General features: G+C 41.1%; 1 protein-coding gene across 2 annotated transcripts; it reads right to left on the bottom strand.

Moving 5' to 3' along the window:
• Positions 1-350: 350 nt before the first annotated feature.
• On the bottom strand, positions 351-26,393 carry TRAFD1 (TRAF-type zinc finger domain containing 1). Of its 2 annotated transcripts, XM_040619911.1 has the most exons (12): positions 26,261-26,392; positions 23,868-23,933; positions 17,599-17,734; positions 17,433-17,486; positions 14,463-14,868; positions 13,378-13,584; positions 5,649-5,725; positions 4,126-4,356; positions 2,773-2,893; positions 1,767-2,106; positions 1,460-1,532; positions 351-1,266 (listed from the first exon to the last, which is right to left on the bottom strand). In XM_040619911.1, exons 2-12 carry the CDS (start codon positions 23,912-23,914, stop codon positions 1,207-1,209), a joined length of 1,752 nt encoding a protein of 583 aa, XP_040475845.1. In that variant the 5' UTR covers positions 23,915-23,933; positions 26,261-26,392; the 3' UTR covers positions 351-1,206. The 2 variants fall into 2 exon arrangements, with proteins under 2 accessions (XP_040475845.1, XP_040475846.1); XM_040619912.1 differs by lacking the exon at positions 13,378-13,584 and having other exon boundaries at positions 26,261-26,393.

A 26,393-nucleotide genomic window follows, 5' to 3' on the forward strand; every position in this document is an offset into this window, starting at 1 on the left:
GAGTAATTCTGCTAAGGCTCAACCAATCTCAGAACTGAGGCTTTTAAGATACCTGCCTTTCTCTATTCAATTGGAGGCAGTCCCACCTCTACCCCAAATCATCACCAGAGCTACAACCATCCATTTCCTCAAAATCCAATAGAAAATTGTATCTTGAATGTCTGGCACTGAGAAGAAGCTCATGCTGCAACTACTAGGGTTCCAGGAAGCACAGGGGAGGAAAAAAAAAAAAAAAAAAAAAAAAAAGCCTAGTCCTGCTCACCTTCCCCCTATTTCAGAGCCAGCTCCACCCCACTCTGTCTTCCCTGAGGTCTCCAGAGTGCAAAGGAGAAGGAACCACAAGACTCAGCTGAACTCCAAGTACAAACTTTATTTCTATTACAAGTATGTTAATAATAGTAGTAGTAGTAGTAGTAGTAGTAGTAGTAGTAGTAAAATAAAAAGAGGGGATCGGGGCTCTGATACTTGGTTTTCAGAGCAAGCCATGGAGCTTAGGCCTCAGTCCTGATCCACCAGACCACGGCTCTGGTGGCAAACAGGGAGCCCCCAGCCTTCTCCATCAGAAGACAGTAAAGACAAAGGAGCTGTGCTCCCCACCAGAAACAGAAGGCAGTTACGCCGAATGCCAAAGAAGCAGATAAAAACAAAGCCTCTAGTGCACTCACCTCTAGCTGAACTCATCTCCAAAGCCTTGTTCCTAACATATTGCAACTGGCCTGAACACTTTACCAGAGAGCCTCCATACACATCAGAGGCCCAAATTCTAGAGTGGGGAGGGACAGTACACAGGACAGGGTACCTAAAAGTTTCCAAATTGAGGCCCCAGCAGAGAAGAGAATCACTTCACTCATGAGTACCAGGTTTCCAGAACCCTCTCTCCTCTTTCCACCAGGACTACACAGCACCAAGAAGCAGTGGCAATAGTATGTCAAAAGATGGAGCCCTGGTGGGCTGAGAGGCCATAACTTGTATTTCTGCACAGCCAAAGGCAGTAGCTAAAGATGAAACATTTCTCAACAGCCGCCCTGCTAACCCCCCCCCAAACCCTCAAACTCCCACAGCACAATCTCAAAAGACACAAAATGGCCATAACCTAGAAAAAGTTAAGATCTGTAAAATCTCCCCTGCCCAAGAGGTGGGGCCTGAACCGCGGCAAGTGCGCTGTGCAGAGAAGATGGAACCACTGTGCAGTTCTCTGCAACACCATTACTCCTCCTCTTCTTCCTCCTCTGCATCCCCAGCTCCCTGCTGCTTGGGGGGTTTAGCCTGTTGAACAAGAGAACACAAATGAAGTAGAAAGGAGGAAGTGAAAAAGCAGTTGTCCTCCTTTAGAGCCCGAGAAATGTCAAACTTCTATGGAAACCTCATCCATTGCCCACCTCATCTGACTCCAAGAACCATACCAGTCCCACCCATTTATGAGTCCTCACTGAGCATTACTGGCTGGATCCCCAATTACCTTTGCAGTTCTGTTTCGGTAGTTGGCGGTTGTGGAGGTGACCCGTGAGTTCCTGCCACTTTCACTCCTACCACTGAAAGAAAAGGATTGGAAACTAGTTCCTAAGATATCTCTGAACAAAAGTCAGAAACAGCTGGAACCAGACAAAAGCAACTTTCTGCCAGCAAACAAAACAAATAAACAATGAAAAACCCACAGAAAGCAAAAGAAGGTTTTGGAATCAGGTCACAATACACACAAAGTCCATACTCCCACTATGTTCTCCTGAGCTACTCCCAAGCTCCACTCTTGGGCTACTGATTCTTACCTTACTCCATGTCTCCCTGAAGGCCCACGGGGGAAAGTGGGTACAAGGTTTTCTGGGTAGAGATTTCGCACTGGGTGAATCACTGGAACGTGTCCAGTGGCCATGGCCGAGTTATGGCTGTTTCGACTGCGCGCCCGGCCATCCTGGCTGTCTAAGTTGTTGAGCTTCAGTATGCGAGGAGGGCTAGGCTGGCACCCAGGTCTGGGGCCTGATGTAGATGTTGACAGTCGGTTACAAGTAGCTGTCATATTGTTAATGGGTCTGCTGGGGGGAAGAGGGTAGGTGGACCCTTTAGCTGTTTCCTGCTTGATATCATCCATGTAACCAGAAGACAAGTCTCCTGAGAAGAGAAAAAAGCACCAGCTTTAGGGAAAAGCCTGCTCTTGCTATTAGTGCTGGAACTTGGGCAGGAATAATAGGATTCTAGGTGAAAGACTGCCTTACTGTTGAAACCCACATCTCCAGGACAAGGTCTGGGAACATCTTGTCTACACTTATTACCTGAGTCCTCAAATACAGTCTCCTGAGTATTCAACAATGGTGTGCCAGCAAATCTTGAAAAATAATTTGTCATTGGCTTTGTAGTGGTTAGGTTTCAAAAACAGCTTACCTGCCTACTCATGAGGCTTCTAAATAATATTACTAATAAATTTGAGTACCCTAAACATAGTTCAACTAGAAGCAGGGACCCAGGGCGGACATAGTAAGGTCTGAAAATTATCTCCAAATTATCCACTAACTGCACAGATAGGAGACCTGCAGCTGAATAAGCACTGACAAGCATGTCTACGGCTGTCCCCAAAGCCATTACCCTATAATACACTCAAGGTAGCTTGGTCTAACATGGGACCACAACTAGCCTCAAGAGAGTCCACAGTGAGATCCTACTACTGTGCTTGGCAATTCAGAATTCAGGTAACCCCCATGTTAGAGTAGCAGATGAGAAATGGTAAGCAGGCCTGAGCCAGCAGCAGACCTGTGGCCTTGGCTCAGCCCTGGCTAATACCCTGGTGTCTGACACGCCTCTTGGGCAGCTCTGGTGAGGTTTCTGGAGGCTGGAAATCCTGTCTAGGAATCCCCTCTGTCACATGGTTGTTTGCTGTGGCTGGGCGTTGGTCACACTGGTCCTAACAAGAAAAACCAGAATTAGTTCCTCAGGATTGAGTTCTTCCTATGAATAACTATGAAAGAGAGCATCAGGAGGAAAGGAAGGAACAGCAGGCTGGGTAAACAGACCTTATGGGGGGAAGGGAGGAAAAAGACATGACTTTGACAACCACTGTCAGGAAGGGCCTGGGACTAAGAGGAAACACATATGGAATGGCAAAATCATTCCCATTAGCACCTAAGGCACTGAAAGAAGCACTCTGATTATGCCAGGATGAAGGAACGGCTGGCCTTAAGAACCCAGAAAAGCATGTCAATACTTTGATCTTAGAGCATTTGCATGGTTGCTTATTTCATAGTCTCCCCTCAGAGACAACAAGCAGTTACTTGTCTACTGCTTGATCCAAAAGCAAAAGTCTTTCTTATAGAAATGAAATGTGTGATGTTCTAGCAAGAGCTATATAGGATCGACTACAGAAAAGACCCTGAACATACCCTCAGTATTAGCTCCTCATAACAAACAAGACTAGGCAGAAAATGTATTTTTTACCAACAGGTTGAAATCCTAGACTGCAAAGCTAAAAAACAGCTTCAGACTGTCTAGTCTAACTCCTTTATTTATAGATATCCCCAGTGAGGGGACAGACCTATCTATAAAGGTAAAGCCAGAACCAGACCTCCAGGACTCCTGCAATGCAAGACTCAAATGCCACCACAACAGGAAGAACCTGCCTCGTCAAAAATAAAATGTTCGTCAGTGACCTCAGGGAAACTCTCATCAAAATCCTTTTGGCATGGGGCTCAGTCAGTTAAGCGTCTAACTCTTGGTTTCAGCTCAGGTCATGATCTCAGGGTTGTGAGATCGAGCCCTATTTCGGGTACCACGCTGAGGATGGAATCTGCTTAAGATTCTCTTTTTGCTCCTCCTCCCCTCCCACACGTGCTCTCCCACCCTCTAAAATGATAAAAATAAAAAATCCTTTTGGCAGGTCCTGGATGCCTGCTTAAATGGAGTCCTGGCTCTTGGGCCTCGGCTAATGACATTATGGTTTAAGCTGACAGAGGTAGAGAAAGTCTGAAAGCCTGAGGCAGTGGACACCTCAGATAGTTCACAGAACAGGGCATGGCCAGTAGCCAGGTCAGGTATGCAAGGAACTTAAAAACTAAAGAAGCATTCTCAGTTCTGAAAGCCTTAGGTTCATTCAGAGGATCTGCATGGAGTGAAACAGACAGGTCCTCTGGGGACTCTTACCTGGTGATGGAACAGCACCTCCTCCTCCAGCTGCACCCCACAGAATTCACATGGGATGATGATGCTATCCTCCACAGGGGGCGAATCGTTCAGGCCCATCAAAGAGTCTAACTGGTTACTCGCAGCCTGCTGCAAAAACTTTTGGAAGATGACATCAGGGTCCTCCACCCCTTTGGGGGAAGTGTTGCCCATACTGAGTGAAGGTAAGGCACAGGAAGGATTACAGCTTGTCTGTCTCAAAAAACATAGGTTTAAAAAAAAAAAAAAAAAAAAGCAGGTGTTAAGGAAAACACTACATTCTTAAAACATTGTCTAAAAGTCACAAATGTTAATCATCCTTAATAACGAGGAAACTAAAAACGGTTAGGGCAAACACAGATGGAACACTCCTATTTAAACATTTCTGTGCTGTTTTAAATTTTTTTTTACTGTGTTCATGTGATTATGATTATTCTTTTTTTTTTTTTTTTTTAAGATTTTAAGTAATCTCACCTAACATGGGGATAGAACTTATAACCCTGAGATCAAGAGTTGGCTACCAACTAAGCCAGACAGGAGCCCCCTGTGATTATTCTTTTTACATTGAGAAGATTCAAGATTCTTCCCACAGCCATTAAGTAAAAGAGGCTGTTATCCCTATTAATAGGTTTCTTATGCTGTTCCCAAACCAAAAAGCAGACATATTCAAATACTATATTATTCCACTTACGGGGGGATATATGTTCCACCCAGAGCACAGGGATTACTTAATAGTGATGGAAATGTCACATGAAGCCAAACCAAATCAGAGAGCAACAGTGTTGAGGGGAAAAAGTAGTTCCCTCCACCAGGTAATCCTCAAACACAAAGGCTATCCTCTTATCATCCCTAAATGCCTCAAGAACTTTCACTCATTCAAAATACCAGGTATTGAGAGATTCAGTAGCTAGGAAAACACAGAACCTTCTCAAGGAACTCAGCCTAGTGGTGCAGACCAACAGGGGATCAGGAGACCACACCATGGGGTGACAGGCTAAAAGAGAAGTGGGCACAGGACTTTTGAGAAGGACACAAGTAAGACCTCTAACTTTGTCTTCAGAAGATCCTTCAGGATGGTCTCCTGAAAGTCATGTCAGAACCAACTCTACTAAGGGTCTGTGTTGTTGGGTGGATGGCCACATATCATACAGGCAGAAAAAGTAAAGTGCAAAAAAAATCCTTAACCCTTCCAGGGAACTGCAAGGACTTCGATACACCTCTGATAAATCAAAATGGGGCATGAGATGACACCAGATTAAAATGGTCAGTGGACATGTACACTAGTCACCATACTATGGAGAGAGCAACCAGGTCTGCTGGAATGAACATTATTTTCCAAGAGGGAACAAAGCTGAGTTCTCATATCCTTAGGTCAGTCACACCATGGCAAGAAACACAGTTGCTACCTCCTGCCATGGGTATATTAAAATAGTTGGCTCAAGAGCTCATGTGGCCTACAACACCCACTATGGCCTGCACACATTCCTCAAGTAATTACAACACACCTGATGGTCAATCAGCAGTTCCTCTGGGTAGAGCTCCTCACAAAATTCACAAGGCAACATGGTCCGGTCAGCTGCACCTAGGTATCAGGCCATACAGTCAGACTCAACGAACAAAAACAAACTTGATTCAACCTTTTATCCCCCTTTTAAGGTTTTATATAAAAGTCTGACTTCCTTTGACTTTTCTTAGATGTAGCAATTTGTGGAACTGTAAACTCTCCAAGAGAAGCCATCTAAGAGACAAATTCTAAGGAAAAAACTTCCAAGATTTACTTGTCACCATTTCCTGAGCAAGAGTAAAGTAGTAGCTTACCCACTACTCTAATTAAGGAAGAATGTGAATGTGTACTAACCCCAGGCACTAATCTAAAAGCTTCTGTACATTATTTCTATCCTCAGAGAAAACTTATAAAGGAGATCCTACATTACCCTCATTTTATAAGTCAAGAACCTGAGGCTCACTTATGAATGGTAGATAAGATACCCTTAAAAACTCTCCCAGTACAAAATACCAAGAAAGATGCACAACAAACAAAAGTAATTTACAAGAGCAAATAAATGAGTAGTTTTAAATCCAGGATTCTTCAAACACAACAGCCTCAGGAAGACTGCTGAACAACTGGAGGGTGAACAATGAGAAGAGTGAAGAAAATGTGCCTACCTAGGTCTTCACTCTGGGTAGGAGAAAAAAGTCTTTACTAAGGAATAGTAGCTAGAGTTTGGCCTTTACACGGGTTTGAGTCTAGAATCTACATTTGTTTTTACATAAATTCATGTTTATAATTTTTAAAAGTCCAAGCCAACCAAAAATTCAATTTAAAATTATCCCAGGGGGACCCGGGTGGTGCGGTGCAGTCTGTTGGGCATCCAACTCTTGCTCTGAGCTCAGGTCCTGCACGATCTCAGAGTTGTGAAATCGAGCCCCACATCAGGCTCAGCACTCAGCACAGTGTCTGCTTAAGATTCTTTCTCCCTCAACCCCTCCTCCGCACTGTCCCCCTGCTCTCTCAACTAAATCTTCTAAAAAATAAAAAAATAAAACTATCCCAGTCAGTAGTATCCCTAGGAACCTATCAGAAGCATATATAAATAGTCTGAAGAACACATTAGGAAGTTCAATGTTAAAACACACATGGAGTAGGCACGTGGGTGGCTCTAGGTTGGGTGACTCTTGGTTTTGGCTCAGGCCAAGATCCCACGGGTCATGGGATCAAGCCCTGCATTGGGCTCTCTTGCTCAGCACAGAGTTTGCTTAGGAGTCAGTCTCTCCTGGACTATGAGAAACAAACTGAGGACTTCAGAGGGGAGGGGGGTGGGGGAATGGGATAGACCGGTGATGGGTAGTAAAGAGGGCACGTATTGCATGGTGCACTGGGTGTTATACAGAACTAATGAATCATTGAGCCTTACATTGGAAACCGGGGATGTACTGTATGGTGACTAACATAATATAATAAAAAATCATTAAAAAAAAAAAAAAAAAAGGAGTCAGTCTCTCCCCCCTACCCCTTTAGCCCTTCCCCTTACTTGCATGCTCTCCAAAATAAATAAATCTTTAAAAAAATTAAAACCAGGAATGCCTGAGTGGCTCAGCTGGTTAAGCATCTGCCTTCAGCTCAGGTCATGATCTCAGGGTCCTAGAACTGAGCCCCGCATTGGGCTCCCTGCTCAGCAGGGAGTCTGCTTCTCCTTCTTCCTCTCCTCCTCTTCCCCCCTCATGCTCGCATGCGCCCTCTCTCTCAAATAACAAAATCTTAAAAAAAAAATTAAAAACAAAATAACAAAAGCTCACATATGCAGGAGGCAGCAAGCCACCATGACAGTCAGCAGAAACAAATATCAAAAAAGAGACTTTAGATATACTTATTTTTCTGTAGCATCTGAAAATATATCTAAAATGTTTAAAGACATGTTTAAAAAGGAACTGGAATATGACTACCTCAGATACAAAAGGCTTTTTTTTAAGATCAGGTCATTATCCCCGAGTCCTGGGATCAAGTCCCACATTGAGCTCCTTGCTCAGCAGGGAGCCTGCTTCTCTCTCTGCCTGCCGCTCCCCCTGCTAGTGCTCTCTCTGATAAATAAATGAAATCTTAGAAAAAAAAAAAAAAGAAAGAAAGAAAGAAAGAAAGAAAGAAAGAAAGAAAGAAAGAAAGAAAGGAAAGAAAAGAAAAGGAAAAGATCTGAGACAGAGGGCACACAAATGCATGAGTGGGGGCAGGGGCAGAGGGAGACGATCTTCAAGCAGACTCCCTCCTGAGCATGGAGCCCACACAGGGTTCAATCTCCTGACCCATGAGATCATGATCTGAGCCAAAACCAACAGTCGGATGCTCAACCGAGCCACCCAGGTGCTCCTATAGAGGATTATTCAAGGGATGCCTGGGTGGCTCAGTCAGTTAAAGGATATGCCTTAGGCTCAGGTCATGATCTCAGGGTCCTGGGATCAAGCCCTGCATCGGGCTCCCTGCTCAGCGGGGGGTCCTCTTCTCCCTCTCCCCCTGCCCTCCCCCTACTCGTGTTCTCTCTCTCTCAAATAAAATCTTAAAAAAAGGATTATTTAAAACACGATGAGGCATGCTGAAGGAAAAAACAAACAGAACTCAAATAAATGAAAACTATATTAATCACTGAAGTGAAAACCTCAATGGACATATTGAACAATAGATTAGAAAGCAGACATTTAAGAAATTACCCAGAATGCACCCCAGAGGACAAAGAAATGGAAAATACAAGAAACGGAAAATAGAGAAAAATCTAACACATGTAGGAGAGCCTGGGTGGCTCAGTGGTTAAACATTAGACTCTTCATTTTGGCTCAGGAAGGTCCTAATCTTGAGGTTGTAAGATCGAGCCCTGCATCAGGCTCAGTGTTCCATGGGGAGTCTGCTTGAGATTTTCTCTCTCCCTCTACTCCCCTCAACCCCCCACTTGCAGTCGTGTCCACTCACACTCTCTCAAATAAATAAAATCTTTAAAAAAAAAAAAAAAAAGAGAAAAGAAAAAGACTACAAAGAATGAAAGACAGGGGGCACCTTGGTGGCTCAGCTGGTTAGGCATTTGCCTTCAGCTTGGGTCATCATCTCAGGGTCCTGAAAGAAAAAAAAAATGGAAGACAAGCAATAATCTAAGAAATAACAGATGACAATTTTCCATACAGATGAAAAATACTAAATTTACAAATCAGGAAAGCCAGCAAATCCCAAAAATTTAAAGCCAGAGAAATCATCGGGAAACTGCAGAACCTCAAAGACAAAAAGATCTTAAAATGAGCCAGACAGAAAAGACAAAGTACCTATAAAGAAATAACAATACTAACAGATGACATCTCTATAGCCAACAACCGAAGCCAAAAAACAGAGTACCTTCAAAGAACTAAGACAAAATAACTGGCAATCTTGAACTGTGTGACAGAGAAACTACCACATAACAAGAAAAAATAAGACTTTCAGACAAACAAAAATAGAGAATTTACAATCAACAGACACTTTCAAAAGAATTTCCAAAGAAGGTACCTTAGGAAGAAATTTATCCTAGAAGGAATTTCAGGGTAACAAGGAAGAAGAATGGGTGAGCAAAGAAAAATGGTAAACATGTAATATATAAAATAAATACAATGAGTATATAAAGCAAGAAATATCTATATCATGGTGCTAAAAAGAAAAGAGAGAACACTAACTTACCACAGTAGCAGCTTTTAAGTCATAAAGGAGAGATCCTAATTCTAAAGGTACTGTATTAACTGGGTAAGTGTGATAAGGTTAGTTTTAGTCTTTGTTAAATTAAATAAAGATGCTGACATTTCCAGGGAAACCATCACAAGAATAGAGACAGAGAATATACATTTCAAATCAGTAGGGAGGAAAAATGCAATGAAACAAGCAAACAAAAGTTAATAAAACAATCTAAGATAGGATCAAAAAAGGAGAAGATAAAGGAAACTACACTCAACCCAGTCTTCACCTGTCACTCTTATGCTACTGCATTTTACTTTCTTTAGCACCATGAAAGTCAAGTCTGAAAGGCTGATAAAGAGACTCATATTAAAAGAGGATGCTCAGGCTTTGGAAATGCGTTCTTTGGGACTAGTGCATTTTCCTAAGGGAAAGAAGCAGCAACTATTAGGTAAAAAACAGATCAAAGGTAATAAAGGGGAGAATCTGCCTATCAACATTCTATAAAGGGTTACCAAACTTAGAAACGGAAAAGAATTCAAAGCCAAACATTACATTGACAAGCCTTGTTCTGCTCCCCAAAATGCAAGAAGTCTAATAAAACCAGCTTTTAAACAATCTCATATTACATATTCACATTCTTTTCTGTACAAAAAAAATATAAGTCTACCTAATTACTGCTGAAAGTGGTAACCTCTGGGGAGAACCAGGAGACTTATCAGTGGGTGAGGAGGAGATTTAAGCTTCCTCCCCACCCCATCCCTTTTGTTTTTTTTTTAAAGATTTCACTTATTTATTTGCCAGAAGGAGAGAGAGAGAGAGCACAAGCAGGGGAGCAGCAGGCAGAGAGAGAATGAGACTCCCAGCTGAGCAAGGAGCCCGATATGGGACTCAATCCCAGGACCCTGGGATCATGACCTGAGCCAAAGGCAGACACCTAACCGACTGCACCACCTAGGCGCCCCTATGCTTCCTTTTACACTCTTTCACAATCTTAAACTTTTTTAATGATTTTTACCTCTTTTTTAACAGATTTATTGGGATATAATTTACATACCTTACGATTCACCTACTTAATTTGTACACAATCATTTTTACTACAGATGCAAAAGGTTTTTTTTTTTTAAGATTTTATTTATTTGAGAGTAAGCAAGACAGCACAAGCAGGGGGAGCAGCAGAGGCAGAGGGAGAAGCAGACTCCCCTCCTGAGCAGGGAGCCCAACATGGGGCTCGAGCCCAGGACCCTGGGACCATGACTCGAGCCTGGGACCATGACCAGAGCCAAAGGCGGATACTTAACCAACTGAGCTACCCAGGGGCCCCATAAATTGTTTTTAAATACCCTCTACTCAAGGGGATGGAAAGTACAGATCAGGGAATATAGTTAATAACACTGTAATACACTTATTGTGGTAAGCATTTCATAACGTATATAACTGCTGCATCACTATGTTGTACACCTGAAACTAATTTGTCAATGATAGTTCAATTAAAAAAAAAAAAACCTCTACAATACAAACAGCATTTTCTTAAGGAAGAAAATACAGCCTAAAACAGTGGTTTTTTTCCCAACCGATAGGGACATAACCCTCTAAGGAGTCACAGACTCACCCCTTATTCAGTCTTTGGATTTACATGTTAACCAGCCACAGGCTACAGTAGATCATAGAAACAAAACATTTGGGGCGCCTGGGTGGCTCAGTTGGTTAAGCATCCGACTCTTGGTTTTGGCTCAGGTCATGATCTCTGAGTAGTGAGATCGAGCCCCTCACTGGGCTCTGCGCTAGGCAGGACCTGCTTAAGATTCTCTCCCTCTCCTTCTGCCCCTCCCACACCCCTCTTTGAAAAAAAACATTTTACATATATATTTACTGTTTTTCACAATATAACTTATATTAAAAAAATACATTTTTAAAAAGCAAGATGTCATTATCTAAGTTTCTATTAACACTACCATTTCCTCTTTTAAGCAAGCCATATACACTCTACCATTTACTTCTTTTAACCAGGACCAATACCTATTTTATCTAAATCAGTAAAATGTTAAGAATTATCCTACTGTTCTTGGAGTTGTTATTCACATAGTGACATAAAGAAAACTCACAGCTGGGCGCCTGGGTGGTTCAGTTAAGCATCTGCCTTCAGCTCTGGTCACAATCCCAGGGTCCTGGGATCAAGTCCCGCATTGGGCTCCCTGCTCAGCGGGGAGTCTGCTTCTCCCTCTCCCTCTGCCCCTCCCCAGTGCTCATGCCCACTCTCACTCTCTCTCAAATAAATAAAATCTTTGAAAGAAAGAAAGAGAGAGAGAGAGAGAGAGAGAAAGAAAGAAAGAAAGAAAGAAAGAAAGTAAGAAAGAAAGAAAGAAAGAAAAAGACAGACAAACTCATAGCTGGCATCTGCTTAAGTTTAGGTCCCCAAAACCTCTTACAACTCCAGCGTGTTTTTTTTTTTTTAAGATTTTATTTATTTGAGAGATAAAAGAGAGAAAGAGAGAAAGGGAGCATGAGCTGGGGGTAAGGGGGAAAGGCGGAGGGAGAAGCAGGCTCCCCACTGAGCAGGAGTGGGGCTTGATCCCAGGACCCTGAGATCATGACCCTGAGCTGAAGGCAGACACTTAACTGACTGAGCCACCCAGGTGCCCCTCCAGCATTTTCAATATGTGTGACATGCATCCCTCAAATATACTGTTCTCCAAACAAGAGACCCAACGGGGTGGTTAACTGAACACAATCCAACTTTTATTTTTAAAAACCTAGTTTTATGGGGCGCCTGGGTGGCTCAGTTGTTAAGCATCTGCCGTCAGCTCGGGGTGTGGTCCTGGAGTCCTGGGATAGAGCCCCGCGTCAGGTTCCTCCGCTGGGAGCCTGCTTCTTCCTCTCCCACTCCCCCTGCTTGTGTTCCCTCTCTTGCTGAATGTCTCTCTCCCCCTCTCTCTCTCTAATAAATAAATAAATTTTAAAATAATAATAATAAAAACCTAGTTTTAATCCATGAGTCCAATAATTCTTTAAAAAATGTATTTATTTCCTTTTATTATTTGGTTTTTAGTAATTTCTACACCCAACATGGGGCTCAAACTCATGACCCTGAGATCAAGAGTCACAGACTGAGCCATCCAGGCTCCCCAGAATTGTTTTTAAATGAGGCAGGGAGTGGAGCCAAGTTCTTTATAGAATAATAACTAATTTAGAACAAAGGATAAAAACAGAAAAATCACCATTGTACAATCACCAGTTATACCTGATTAAAGCAAGAAACATTAGTGAATACAAAAAACTGCTAAATAAAAGATGTGTAAATATCTCCTTCCTCCACAATGTCAAAATAACAACCTGAATCTAGGTATTATAAGGGGAAAAGCTATCCATATAATGGAGGTATCTGACAGATCTCATTTTAATGAATTAATAGGATAAACTGACTTCCGGAGAAGGACACAACATCACCAACATAGGAATTCTCACACAACTGCATACCTTCATGAGAAAAATCAGACAAATCTAAATTGAGACAGAAATATTCTGCAAAACAACTGTCCTTGACTCTTCAAAAGTACCAATGTACTAAAAGGAAAAAAAGGTGGGGGGGAGAAGGGCCTAAACTAAATTAACCTAAAAATAACTAAACACAATGTGTAATCCTGGATTTTAAAAACTAAATAAACTCCAAAGGATATTATGTATAAGTAAGGAACTTTTGTTAAATTTCCTGACAGTGATGTATTATGTTTACATACAATACCCTTGTTCTTAAGAAACATGCTAAAGTATTTAGGGATAAAATATTATGCCTGCAACTTTTTCTCAAATAGTTCAAGGGTAGAAATAAAAAAATATTTAAAATAAATGGAAAATACCAAAATTGGCAAATATAAACAAGGGGTATATAGACATTCACTGTACTATTCTGACATTTTTTAATAAAAAGTTGGGAAAAGCAAAACAAAAAAGGCAAATCTTATCTCATGAAACACTCTTGATTTTATATAAATTACACAGTGTAAGAGTTAAAAAACCTGTAGAGACAGAGGCTATTACAGAATAAACAAACCTACCCTTCATGTCATTCAGAGCATTGGAACCTTCAACGGACTGGTCTGCACCACATACAGCCCTCCAGAAGTCCTGCTCTGCCACACTGCAGGCCTGCCCTTCATTTTGCAGACTTAGGGCCAACATGAAGTCCAAGTTTGCACTATCTTCACCACCCTCTTTTGGGGGCTGTCGGGTTCTATTCCTTTCCTGCCTTTCTTGTTCTTCCACTGGAAGAAAATATAAATAAATAACCAGTACTCAAGATATTCATTAGAGGGAGGGGTGCCTGGGTGGCGCAGTCGATTAAGTGTCTGACTCTTGATTTCGGCCCAGGTTCCGAACTCAGGGTCATGAGATCGAGCCCCGTGTTGAGCTCTGCACTCAGTGCAGATTCTGCTTGAGATTCTCTCTCCCTCTCCCTCTCTCCGTCCCACTCGTGCACACCCAATGCTCTAAAATAAATAAATCTTAAAAAAAAAACAAAAAACATTAGAGATGTCGCTACCTTAAGTCCATGCTTAGCAAACATTCAAGGTTTACAGGCATTTGTGCAGGAATAAAAGAGGCCTAGCCTTCCTGTATTCACAGGACTCCAAACATTAAGTCGGCTGTCATAAAAGGCTCCATTATTAGTCTAATTGTTTTATTAATACTCAAAGTTACTGAGCTATAACTATGAGACAAGCAGTGTGCTACACATTTTTCATATATTTCTGCGCTATAGCAGAATAGTTTGAAGAATGGAGTCAGATTGCCTGAATTCAAGTCCCAGTTCTACCACTTACCTAAGAATGCCTGTGAGAACTAAATCATTTAGTACATATTATGCTCATTTTATAAATGCCTGAAGTACATACTGTATACTCAGTAAATATTAGCTATTAACAGGACTGTCACTGTCATTGTCATCATCAATGCTAGCTGTAATCCAATAGTAACTCAATAGCAAAGAGGTTATTTCCAATCTGTAGGAAAGTTAGTCTTCCTCATGTTACCTAACTATAGTCAGGTTTCTATTATTAAGATCTATTTGTCCCCAAAGCCCTGTTCCCATTTGCCTTAAGATTTTGATACCATTCCGTTTTCTAATCCAAACACAACTCACATAGATTATTCTGAATTGGAAACTGGGCCGTCATGTTCCTTTGGTTGGTAGTTCTACTACGGAAAAGGTCTGATTCAAAGGCTCTCAGGGGTCTTCGGGGCAGCCTCATAGGTGGGTCCAAAGCCTCAATTTGCCTGAGGAGCTGGGATGCAATCCAGATGCCATCTTGACCCCAGGACTCATCATATGCATTAGGAGGCATGGCAACCTCATCTCTCTTTTCCTCCCCATCTCTTCCACAAACTTCAGGATGAGTCTTCAGGTCTTTCACCAGCACATTGCGCCCACAATTGCCACATAACTCCGTCCGGGCACCACAGTAATCTTCATGGTCCTTCAGTTTGAGAACAGAAAGTTCCAAATCACAGTGCTGGCAAAGGGCAAGCCGTAGAGGACACTCAGTCTCCTGCAACACAGAGTAATAAAGCAGTTAATATGCCAATCTGAGAGAGGCTATGTTTTAATACAGGGCAAGGAAAGCCAAAAATATTTCTTTACTTTAATATTCTCTTCCAACCCTAGCTCTGCCTGCCATGCTTTTCTACGCATTTAAGAGTCACGGCTTCCCTCTTTGTCCCTGTCACAGGTTCTACAAAGGGAAAGAAACTCTTAGAAGGAATCTACTCACTCAACCATCCTATCATCATCTTGTGCACACATTACAAAACAACCCAAAACCAGCCAGAAAAGCCCAGGAGCAAACAGCAAAAGCATAGCAATTCAAATATGTTTGTCGAAGTTCCGCCAGCCCAATTTCCCCTTACCACTCCAATCTGTCTTAAGTACCTGGTAATGAGGAAAAGAGGCTGTCCTTTAGAAAGATACTGATTTTTCTAATCTCCCCATTTGTGTACAACACTGGCTTTAAATTGACCAAATAAACCAGGAATTACCAAAAAAGATGACCCCAAGAGTATAAATACTCAGCAGATGAAGGACAAAACTTTTATAGAACTTATTTTGAAACTGTAACTAAAACACCAAAAAATTAAAAAGATATAAAGGCATACATTACTCTAATACACACATTCCAAACTTGGGAACTTAAACCCGTAACTTCAATGTAACATCACTTTAAAAGTTTAGATACTTTACAACCACTGTGCCAAAGAACAATTTTTTTTTCATACAAATTAAACCCAAGTTCTATTCTAAATGCTAAACATTTTTAGCATTATTTGTGTATGCATGGAATATCACTTGTAGGAAGCACAAGAAAATAATTAAAGACAGCCTAGGAAGAGGAATGGAAGAGACAATTTTTACATATATGGTTTTGTGACCTTAAAATTATATACCATGTAGCTATAATATTGATTCACAAAGATTTTATTAGAAAAATGCCACTGATTTACTCAACAGCCAAAAAAAAAAAAAAAAAAAGCACTCAATAGCCAAGAGCAAAATATTGCTTGCACATATCAGATAATATAGTAAGTACTTTGTTAACAACCCTAAAAAGTGCTAGTAACTCACCAGAGCACCAAATAAAGTATAAAATTTTTTTTTAAGAAAATTTAAAAAACCTCTTTAATCTCTGGTCTACAACTATCTTGGTCTAACTTGCAGGAATGTCAGGAAACACCTTGTACTTGTACCTTTAGAACGATTGATATATTACCATGTTACCCCCAGAAATAGCCGGAGGGGAGAGAATGGAAGACAGGATAGTTGACTGGAGGTCGTTTTATGCAGCAGGTAAATATCAGAACCAGAGAAATACTCATTGTTGTTAACATGACCTCAATCATAACCCCCCTTGCTGGTGAGGCCTAGTAAAACATAGGCCGAATGCTTAGAAAAACTAGTAAGAGTGCCAAAGTATTTATAAGACGTTTAATTCTGTGCTGTGAGTTATGAATGGTTATTGTTTTCTTCTTATATTTTCCAATTTTTCTACAATGATTATGAATTATATTTTTAAATTATAAATTGTCATTTTAGGTACATAGAATGAAATGTACAAATCTTAACTGCATACCTTGGTAAATTTTTACATATATGTACACACGTGACCAACTAAATAGGGGGTTTTTTGTTGTTGTTGTTAAGGATTTTATTTATTTATTTGACAGAAAGGCAGCCAGCGAGAGAAGGAACACAAGCAGGGGGAGTGGGAGAGGAAGAAGCAGGCTCCCAGCGGAGCAGGGAGCCCGATGCGGGGCTCGAGCCCTGAGCCGAAGGCAGACGCTTAACGACTGAGCCACCCAGGCGCCCCTAAATACGGGATATTTTTAACTGGTGAATTAATATGCTCATTCACAAAAACAATGCACATTCAACTGAGGCCAGTTTTATTTCAACGAGGGACCAAATGATACTATGTTCTATCTCACCAAATGCACTCTGAGGAATTCCTTTGGGTGTAAACACCATGTTACCTAAGTGATCAAAAAGTCAAAAGAGGGACGCCTGGGTGGCTCAGTCGTTAAGCGTCTGCCTTCGGCTCAGGGCATGATCCCAAGACCCTGGGATCAAGCCCCACATCAGACTCCCTCCTGGGAGCCTGCTTCTTCCTCTCCCACTCCCCCTGCTTGTGGTCCCTCTCTTGCTGGCTGTCTCTCTCTCTCTCAAATAAATAAATAAAATCTTAAAAAAAAAAAAAAAAAAGAAGTCGAAAGAAAATTACAAGATGTTTAGGCAGGCTCTGTACTAAAGAGGTTGTACCACACTGGCAAGCCCAGGCTTGGTCTGGCATTCACTGAGGCTGCCAGCTAAACCCCAGCAGAAATGACAGACTCAGTTCCAAAGAGAAAGGCTCTGAGAACTGAGCATGGGGCACAAGAGCCATGCAGCTGAATCTGGCACAAAAAGTCAAAGCCTCAAATACACCTCAAGAGACAGTGTTTGTGGAGCTGGTAGAGAAACAAGACTCAAACAGACTGGTTTTCTGCTCTGCATGTGGCTCAGTAATCTCAGTAATATTGGCCCCATGGTAACTCACACTCTTCATGGTACAGGGAAACTAACCTCATGCTTCTTTAATTGCCTCTTCTCCAACTTCTTATTACACTTACAGGTCACCTATGGTAAGAAGTGACAATCAGTAAATTGGCTTTGTGACAATATGATCACTTGCTATTGCAAAACAGCAAGTATAATACAGTTATGAACATTTGAGTACTTGGTGGTTTACCTGACAATGTTCTGTCGCCATGTGGCTCTCCATGTCGGATTTGGGAAATGGTTCCTTGCAGATGGGACACATACCAATGTTCCTTTGACAGTGGATCTCATGGATGGTAAAATTAAACACAGGAATTTCTTTTTTGCTATAGAAACAGATCAAAGGGAAAGGTAAGCATTACTGACTAATCTATGCACAGTGATATTACAGGAAAATCTGACTCGTCTGATCTTTGGTCTCCATTACTTCTCTTTAGTAAATCTAGTCTGGAAACTCTTATGAGTTTACAGACTGCTTTTCAAGGATTAACTCCCAAAGTTTTGAGCCTTTTGTGCAACAATGAGTTATCAGTGCTATGTACTACCTCTACAAGCTCAGCCTCATTTTCTAGATGTCAGAGCTAATCACAACCAGCAACATGAAGTCAGAGGCCAAGAAATGAACTAGGCTTTTCTAAAACCATCCATGACCCAAAACACAATGATACATTCCAGGATTGTTAAAAACACAAAAACAAAAACAAAACAAAACAGTCTACCAATTCTTTTCACTCCGGGTTTGAGGTAGGTTTAACCTCATTAAATTTTATTCCACTAAAAGTCAAACCAAAAAGAGCAGATGCTAGCATTGGGATAGTCAGTGGGGAACAGAAAACTGTCTCCCTTACGTCCCACATGCCTTTCAAAGCAGGCTAGATACTAGTCAGGGACATGCTCTGGTTTTGTTGGTATGAACTTCACTGCAGAACTGTACAAAAATGAAGTCCTGAGTCCCTTCCCCCAAACCTGTCTCCTCACTCACTTTTTGTCATTCTCTTTAAGGGATCCAAGATCAAGGGATCAAGATCATCTCTAAGTTACAGAAAAGGGAGGAAAATGACAATCTTAAGTGAAAGATTAAGCTCATTTAAATTTAACAAGAGTGTTTATGTACACTTAAACTAGAGGCACATTCGAAGTCTTTACTTTCAGTCATTTGGATATGACCATTAGAAAACTCCAATTTTAGTCTAGCTAAAGATTGCACTGTACTGTCTAGGGGTACCTGGCTGGCTCAGTTGGTATAGCATGCGATGCTTGATCTCAGCATCTTGAGCTCAAGCCCCATGGTGGGCATGAAGTCTACTTAATTAAAAAGAAAGAAAGAAAAATAAGGAATGTGTCTGGGGTGCCTGCCTGGCTCAGTCAGTAGAGCCTGCAGCTCTTGGTCCTGGGGTTATGAGTTCGAGCCCCATGTTGGGTGTAGAGATTACTTTAAAAAAAGATGAATGGATAAAGAAAATGTGGTATATATATACACACACAGTGGAATACTATTCAGCCATCAAAAAATGAAATCTTGCCATTTGCAAAGATGTGGATGGAACTAAAGGGTATTATACTAAGGAAAATAAGTCAATCAGGAAAGACAATTATATGATTTCACCCCATGTGGAATTTAAGAAACAAAACAGAGGATCATAGGGGAAGACAGGGAAAATAAAACAAGACAAAATCAGAGAGGGAGACAAACCATAAGAGACTCTAATCAGGAAACAAAATGAGGGTTGCTGGAAAGGAAGAGACTGGGGAACTGAGGTGGACATTAAGGAAGGCACGTGATGTAATGAGCACTGGATATTATATAAGACTGATAAATCACTGACCTCTACCTCTGAAACTAATAATACACTATATGTTAATTAACTGAATTTAAATTAAAAATAAGGATAGAAAGAGTCCATAAGTATGTCACCACCTAGAATAAAATTTCAGAAAAATAAAATACTGAACAGAATACAGATAATTATGCAAATCTTTAAATACCCTATTTAGTGTACAAAGCTACATACTACAGGAACCCTCTTCCACACTAAATTGTAGACAGCCTATTTCTTTTTTATAGTTTTACTCTTCATACATAGTGTAAGAAACATTTCAAAGTAGGATGTGCCTCCAGCTAAGTCATACTCCCAGTCCGAAAGACCAAGACACCAAATAAATGCAAATTCATTTCCACCCAATGATGAAACTATCAAGGAAGCTCTTACAGCAAAACTGGAAGGTGACACAGAACAATCAACTGTGAGATGGGAAGAAATCTCAACTGGATAAAGAGGGAAACTACAAATATCTTGAAAGATTTCGCTTCCCCTATTTCTCTAAAATTCCTAGCTTTCTGAGGAAACCAGTGGTTTTAAATTGTTTTATTTTTTTTAAGTGAAGGATATTAAAATATACAGGGGCTATAAATCAAAGTTATAATCTAAACCTATTAAATTAACAAAAGTTAAAATTAGTAAATTCCACTATTAAAAGATGTTGTGAAACCAGTATTCTAATACATTACCAGTGGTACCGTAAACGGCTTAAAAATAGGCTGAAAATGTGTTTCTAGGACCATAATACAGTCTTGAATCAAGTAATGTCACTCTTAGAATTATGAAGATTTTCATTAGTGTCATAAAACAGTAAAAAAAAATCATTAAAAATGTTTAAAGGAGTGGCTACATTAAATGTACACCAACAAAATGAAAGTAGAGTTATATCATGATTGTGAATCATACATACACAAATGCCACAAAAAATTAAGCCTAATAATTACCACTTAGGGAGCTGAGATTCATAATTTTTACAATAATTTTCTTTTAACAACAAAAATCAAGAAAATATGTCTATAGTTTTTATTTTATAGGGCTAGTCAGGATAACCTATTGACATAGAATATTCTATATACTCAAGGCCACTAAAATTTTAGAATTAGACCAAGAAAATATTAAGGACCACATAATCATAACATAAAGCAACAAGAATCAAAAGCAGCTGTTAGGTAAGACCACAGAGTATTTACTATGATACATTTTCACTTCTTGGGAAACTTTGAAAGAAACCTTGAAAGAAAAAGATATCAGCAACAATTACATACATGAAACAGTTGTCTGCTAGTTTTTTCTTTTTAAATTTAGCTGACAAGATAGTCCCACCAAACATTCCAACCAGAGAGAATACAATATACTTGCTTCCTATCATACAGATAAAATCAAGATGTTTTAAAATGAGATAAATGAGAACACAGCTCTGTATCTAGATAAAACTGCTCAAAGTCCCAAGGAGGACTAGCAAGTTAAAGATGAAATTTCATTTTAGATTCTTAGAAATAACTGAAAGGCAAGCCAAGGCTCCCAGAAAAATTCCCTGTAGCCTTCTAAATGCTAAACACAACAAGCCAAAAATCAATTCGTTAATACATGCAAAAATAAAAGTCGAAGTTGTGTTTTTTTTTTATTGTTTTTAGTAATCTCTATAACCAACATGGGGCTTGAACTCATGACCCTGAGATCAAGAGTCGTATGCTCTTCCAACTGAGCCAACCAGGCACCCTTGTTAGTCAAAACCTTCTAACACTGAAGCTCCTATTCCCTAGAACCACACTCTCCCCCACAGAGAAGAGATATGACATGCAAGAACATCTTCAATAACAACTACTCCTTTTACTGGCCCAGTGGATCTAACGGCAGCTCATTTTTTTTAACTTAAAAAAAAAAAATTGTTTTTAAGTAGGCTCCATGCTCAAAATGGGGCTTGACCTCATGACCCTGAGATCAAGAGTTGCACACTCTGATGGAGCCAGCCAGGTGCCCCAAATTTCTTATTTTTTGTTTTATTATTTTTTTTAAATAGGCTCCATGCCCAACATGGGGCTTTAACTCATGACCCTTAGGTTAGGAGTTGCATGCTCTACCAACCAAGCCAGCCAGGTGCCTCTTCACTTTTCAAATTATTTTATTATTTTATTTTTAATAAACTCTATGCCCAACGTGGGCCTTGAACTCATGACCCCAAGATCAAGAGTTGCATGCTCTACCAACTGAGTCAGCCTGGCACCCTGGCAGCTCACATTTTGAAGTTTACCTTAACTTTTCTTAGGGAATAATAGAAATACGGCTCTAAAAACAAAAAGTTTAGGGGTGCCCGGGTGGCTCAGTCGTTAAGCATCTGCCTTTGGCTCAGGGCGTGATCCCAGAGTCCTAGGATCGAGCCCCACATCAGGCTCCTCTGCTGGGAGCCTGCTTCTTCCTCTCCCACCCCCCCTGCCTGTGCTCCCTCTCTTGCTGGCTGTCTCTCTCTCTGTCAAATAAATAAATAAAATCTTTAAAAAATAATAAAAAATAAAAATAAAAATTTTAAACCTGGAATTTAAAGAGGGTTACTGAGATGGGAGGTCTATGCTTGCTTAGTCACTCTTCCATGCTAATCTTTTTTCTTTAAATAAATTGCTTTGGCTTTGAATAACCCTGTTTTCATTAGCTTTCCATTAACTTACCCTTTTTTTTTTAAACTCCCTTAGCATAGTTATTTATACATTGTCCTGGCCTTGAGATTCCTTCAAATTGGAGAACTGATAAAATAAGAGCATATTAATTGATGACATTGCCAATGTCTTTTTTTTTTAACACAATCACATTTTCCTGTGATTATTTGCATTGCTAATTATTTTGTATCAGTAATAGCACATACAAAACACAAACAAGCTATAATAGTTTTTAAATTGGCAGAAAGTGATAGTGGCATAGTAGAAAAAAATACCCTATAAAGCAAGACATGTTCTTAGAAATGAAATCTTAATTCTGTTCAGGGAAAGAATATTACAACCAGCAGTTGCTCTGATTACATCCTAATTCTGCTGAAAGCCTGAGTAAAAAGAAAAAGGCAATAAAAAAATAAAAACTGTTATCTGGCTCAAATCTTCCACCAATCTGAGTCAAAGTTTTTTCCTTCTTCAACATCTCTTCCCTTCTACCACAATTTGGTAAGTTAAACATAGCACAGTCAGTTCTTCTTTGCTTTTTTCTTTAGCTTTCCATAAGAGCACTTGTATATCACTAAAATACCAAACTCAGGAAATTATTAGCTGCATTCTAAGTTTCATTTCAGCAAGAAAGAGTTGCTCTTTCTTGTCACTCACGTGGGTTAAACACACCAAAATAGAAAGCGTAACATCCAAGACTACACCCAGTCTTCACCAACAATTCTGGAATCATGAAGTGATAATGACTTTTTTTTTTAAGATTTTATTTATTCATTTGACAGAGAGAGAGAGAGAGAGAGAGAGACAGCCAGCAAGAGAAGGAACACAAGCAGGGGGAGTGGGAGAGGAAGAAGCAGGCTCCTAGTGCAGGAGCCTGATGTGGGGCTTGATCCCAGAACACAGGGATCAGGCCCTGAGCCAAAGGCAGACGCTTAACGACTGAGCCACCCAGGTGCCCCTGAAGGGATAATGATTAAGCTGGACTGCCAGAAGACCTTAACTAGACTTTTTTTTTTTTTCTTAAACTTTTAAAGCAGTGAACATTCCTTCAGCAAAATCCTTTATAAAAACAATTGAGTGGCTCTGGTTGAACTACTCTCTCACTGCTAGATGTAGAGCCAACCTCACTAAACTTGCTCCCAATCACCCCCAAGACAGCCACTGTAGCCACACGGGGAAATCTTTGTAACACATTTTGAAAAGCACACATCTAGGGGTGTCTGAGTGGCTCAGTCGGTTGAGCTGCTGCCTTCAGATCTGGTCATGATCCCAGGGGTCCTGGGGTCAAGCCCTGAAACAGGCCTCCCTGCTTAGCGGGGAATCTGCTCTTCCCTCTCTGTCTGCCTCTCCCCCCGTTGATGCGCTCCCCCCTGCTGATACGCTCCATGTGCACTCTTTCAAATGAATAAATTAAAAATCTTAAAAAAAAAAAAAAAAGGCATGCATCTAATCCAAACATCATACTATATGTTTTGTATCTTTTTTTTAAAAAAGTATGATGAGCAGCACCTGGCAGGCTCAGTCATAAAGCATGGGACTCTGATCTCACGGCTGTGAGTTCAAACCTCACATTGGGCATGGAGCCTACTTAAGAAAAAAAAAAAAAAAAGGAACAAAAAATAAATTTAAAAAAATAAAAATGTATATTTTTCAGAAAGACAAAAAATAAATCTGCTTATTTATACATCAGAAAAGTGAGGCTCCAAAACATTCGGTGGGATGACTTGCCAAGTCATTAACGAAAGGCAGGTACCAGAGATCCAAACTCCCACCTCCATCACATCGCTATACTCATTTCTCTGTGCTACCTGAACCTAACCATCTTGTCACATTACTAAAACAGGCAAGGTTATATAAAATTGTTAAAAAGGCTTTAGTCTCATATATTTCCAGGTTATATGGTTCCAATTTTAACCTGCCAACAAATGAACCAACCTTTTACAGAAACTAGTTTGTTCTCATTCCAATATTTCTTAGATTTAATTTCTTACCAATTGTCACACAGTTGAGTGTCCTGGTCATCTAGAAATTCAGCCATTTTTAGTTCTTCCTGAAAACTACAAAGAAGATAGTATAAACTTTCAATTTCATTTCTGCTTTTAGGATGACATGCAGAACACAAAAACAAAAAACAAGTACACAGGAAATGTTACCAAAACCAGTACATTAAAGTATTTTATTTAACACCCAATACTTAGATTTTACCTTATTTTTTAATCTTCATTTAAAAATAATTTGACAAGCAAAAGCACCATAAAAAAACTCCTGTATACCCCTCACCCAATACATCATAAATAACCACAGTAAAATCATCAAATGCAAGAAACTAATACTAATACAATGTTAATAACTAATCTATAAATCATATTCATGAATCATCCCACTAATTCCCTTTTTCTGGTTCAAGATCTAATCCAGGGTCACATATCACATATAGTTATTTCTCCTTAATCTTCTTTGATTTAGGATATTTCTTAAGTTTTTCTTCATCTTTCTTCATCTTTCAAAATCACATTAAGTGTAGAAGTTCCTTCAGTTTCAGTCTGTTCAATGTTTTCTCATGATTAATATGTTTTTGGCAAGAATACCACAGAACTGATGTCGTGCTCATCTCTGTACATTATATCAGAAAGTACGTGATGTCAACAGTTTTATTATTACAGATGATGTTAACTTTGATCCTTAGCTGAGAGGATCTGCCAGGTTTGGGCACTGTAAAGATTTTCCTTCTTTATAAACAAGATGCCAGTGCAGAGAGCAAAGTGTTGGCAATTTTGATACCACTACTTACTTTATTCTTTTCCATGACACAAAAATGGTTTTAAATACTACCCCAAAAGGGCTCTTTGATGGTTTTGACATTTCTGAATGAACTCACTTTTCAAAGCACATATTCATTCAACATGTTGAGACCCAGTGTGCCACGCTGGCACTAAGACTACTTCACAGACTAAAGAAAAATTGTCTAACAGATCAACTTAGTGACAGAGAAAAATAAGCAAATGAATAGATATACCTTAATGTATTTTGATGGAAAAGTACATAGACAAATGTTGATGAAAGGAATCTACTTTAAAGGTGATGAGAGGACGTTCTGACAAAATGATGTTTTAAAGAAGACCTGAAGCGCAAAGAGAAAATAAGAGAGGATGGGAGTGGGGGAAAACCCAATCAGGCAGAGGGCCTAAAAGGCAATGAAAGTAAAGGTAGATCTGGAAGACATATTCAAAAACGGGAATGATCCAAGGAGGCCTTATCATGTGAGCAGAAAAGATACCGGATGATAGTCCAAGCTCAACGGCAAACTACAGAAGGGTTTTAAATTAGGGAGTTACATGACTCAAGATAACCGCTCCCATAAGAAATGTAAACTAAGGACAGGAAGCATCTATCTGTGAAAATAAATCAGGTTTTCAGAAGAGGAAAGCCTGCATACTTTTCTCAGGGCTGTCTGTCTCTAGGTGTGCTCCAGGAACTAAACCAAGACCAGAGCCTCGGATGAGGGAAATGCCCTCTGGCTCCAAGGGGTCTGGGGGTGGTGCGCAGGGCTGGGAGTGGGCCCCTTGGAGGGTCGAGCTCTGGTTCCGCCACGCAGTCGATAAGGGATTTAACCTGTCTGGGCCTCAAATTCTTCAGGTAGACAACTGACAATACTCCAAAGGGCCGCTGTACGGAGTAATTGAGCGAATGCACGAAAGTGCTGCGGTACAGCAAGTCTTCAACCTGACAAGGAGCCCCTCTCCAGGATTTCGGGCGCAGGAGGCGGTTTCCAACGGCCCCTTCCCCCAGGGAGTTCGGGGTGAGAGGCGGAGAGGGCACCAGCTTCGCAAATAGCAGCTGTTAACATTTACCGTGCGTCTGACTGCTAAGCGCTTTACAGGGACCCCTCCTCCAGGCCACAACTCTAAGAGGTGAAAGCCATTATTCCATTCTGGGGAGACAGCCGCCACACGGTTGGAATGGGGACTCGAACCCCCGGTCCCTGACCTAGAGCCCGTACTAAGCCAGCGCGACGCCGCCCCCTCCCCGCCCACCCCACCCCCCGCAAGCCGGGGGCTCGCGGCTCGTGCCCGGCTCCGCCCGGGGCGCGGTGCCCACAGCGGCGCTCCGGACGACGCCCACTTCCCCGACGCCCCGGCCAAGGCCGCGAAGGGGCGGCGCCGCCGGGGGCTGTCGAGGCTCGGGTTCCCTGAGGAGAAAGCGCGGCCTCCCCCACTGGCCTGAGGAGACGCCGTGGCGTGGCCGTCTTTCTCCTTACGGCCGCGACCCCTGGGGCCCCTAGCACCCACCCCCCGCCCACACACCAAGCGCTGGGGATGCCGGCCTCCTCCCGAACCGGAGGCCGCAGTGCGGCTCCCAAGGCTCGGGCCGCCGCTACACTCACCCGGGACGACAGCAAGGACTTCCAGCCGACCCGCCAGCCGCAGACACAGAGCCTCCTCTCAGCCCCCGCACTGAACAACGGCCCCCAGAGCCGCCTCACCACTTCCGACCGTCGCGGAGGAGCGCGCCCATTG

This window comes from Ursus maritimus, unplaced genomic scaffold (genome assembly GCF_017311325.1).
Source record: "Ursus maritimus isolate PB19 unplaced genomic scaffold, ASM1731132v1 scaffold_33, whole genome shotgun sequence".
In the NCBI taxonomy this organism is placed as follows: domain Eukaryota; kingdom Metazoa; phylum Chordata; class Mammalia; order Carnivora; family Ursidae; genus Ursus; species Ursus maritimus.

Bases quoted from the DNA above. Each gene is read 5' to 3' on its own strand.
- TRAFD1 (XM_040619911.1), bottom strand. From the start codon at position 23,914: ATGGCTGAATTTCTAGATGACCAGGACACTCAACTGTGTGACAATTG. The intron at 2,107-2,772 runs GTATTAGCCAGG...TTCTCTTCTCAG, and splicing joins GAGGCGTGTCAGACACCAGG to GAGACTTGTCTTCTGGTTAC. The intron at 1,267-1,459 runs GTAATTGGGGAT...CTTGTTCAACAG, and splicing joins ACCGAAACAGAACTGCAAAG to GCTAAACCCCCCAAGCAGCA.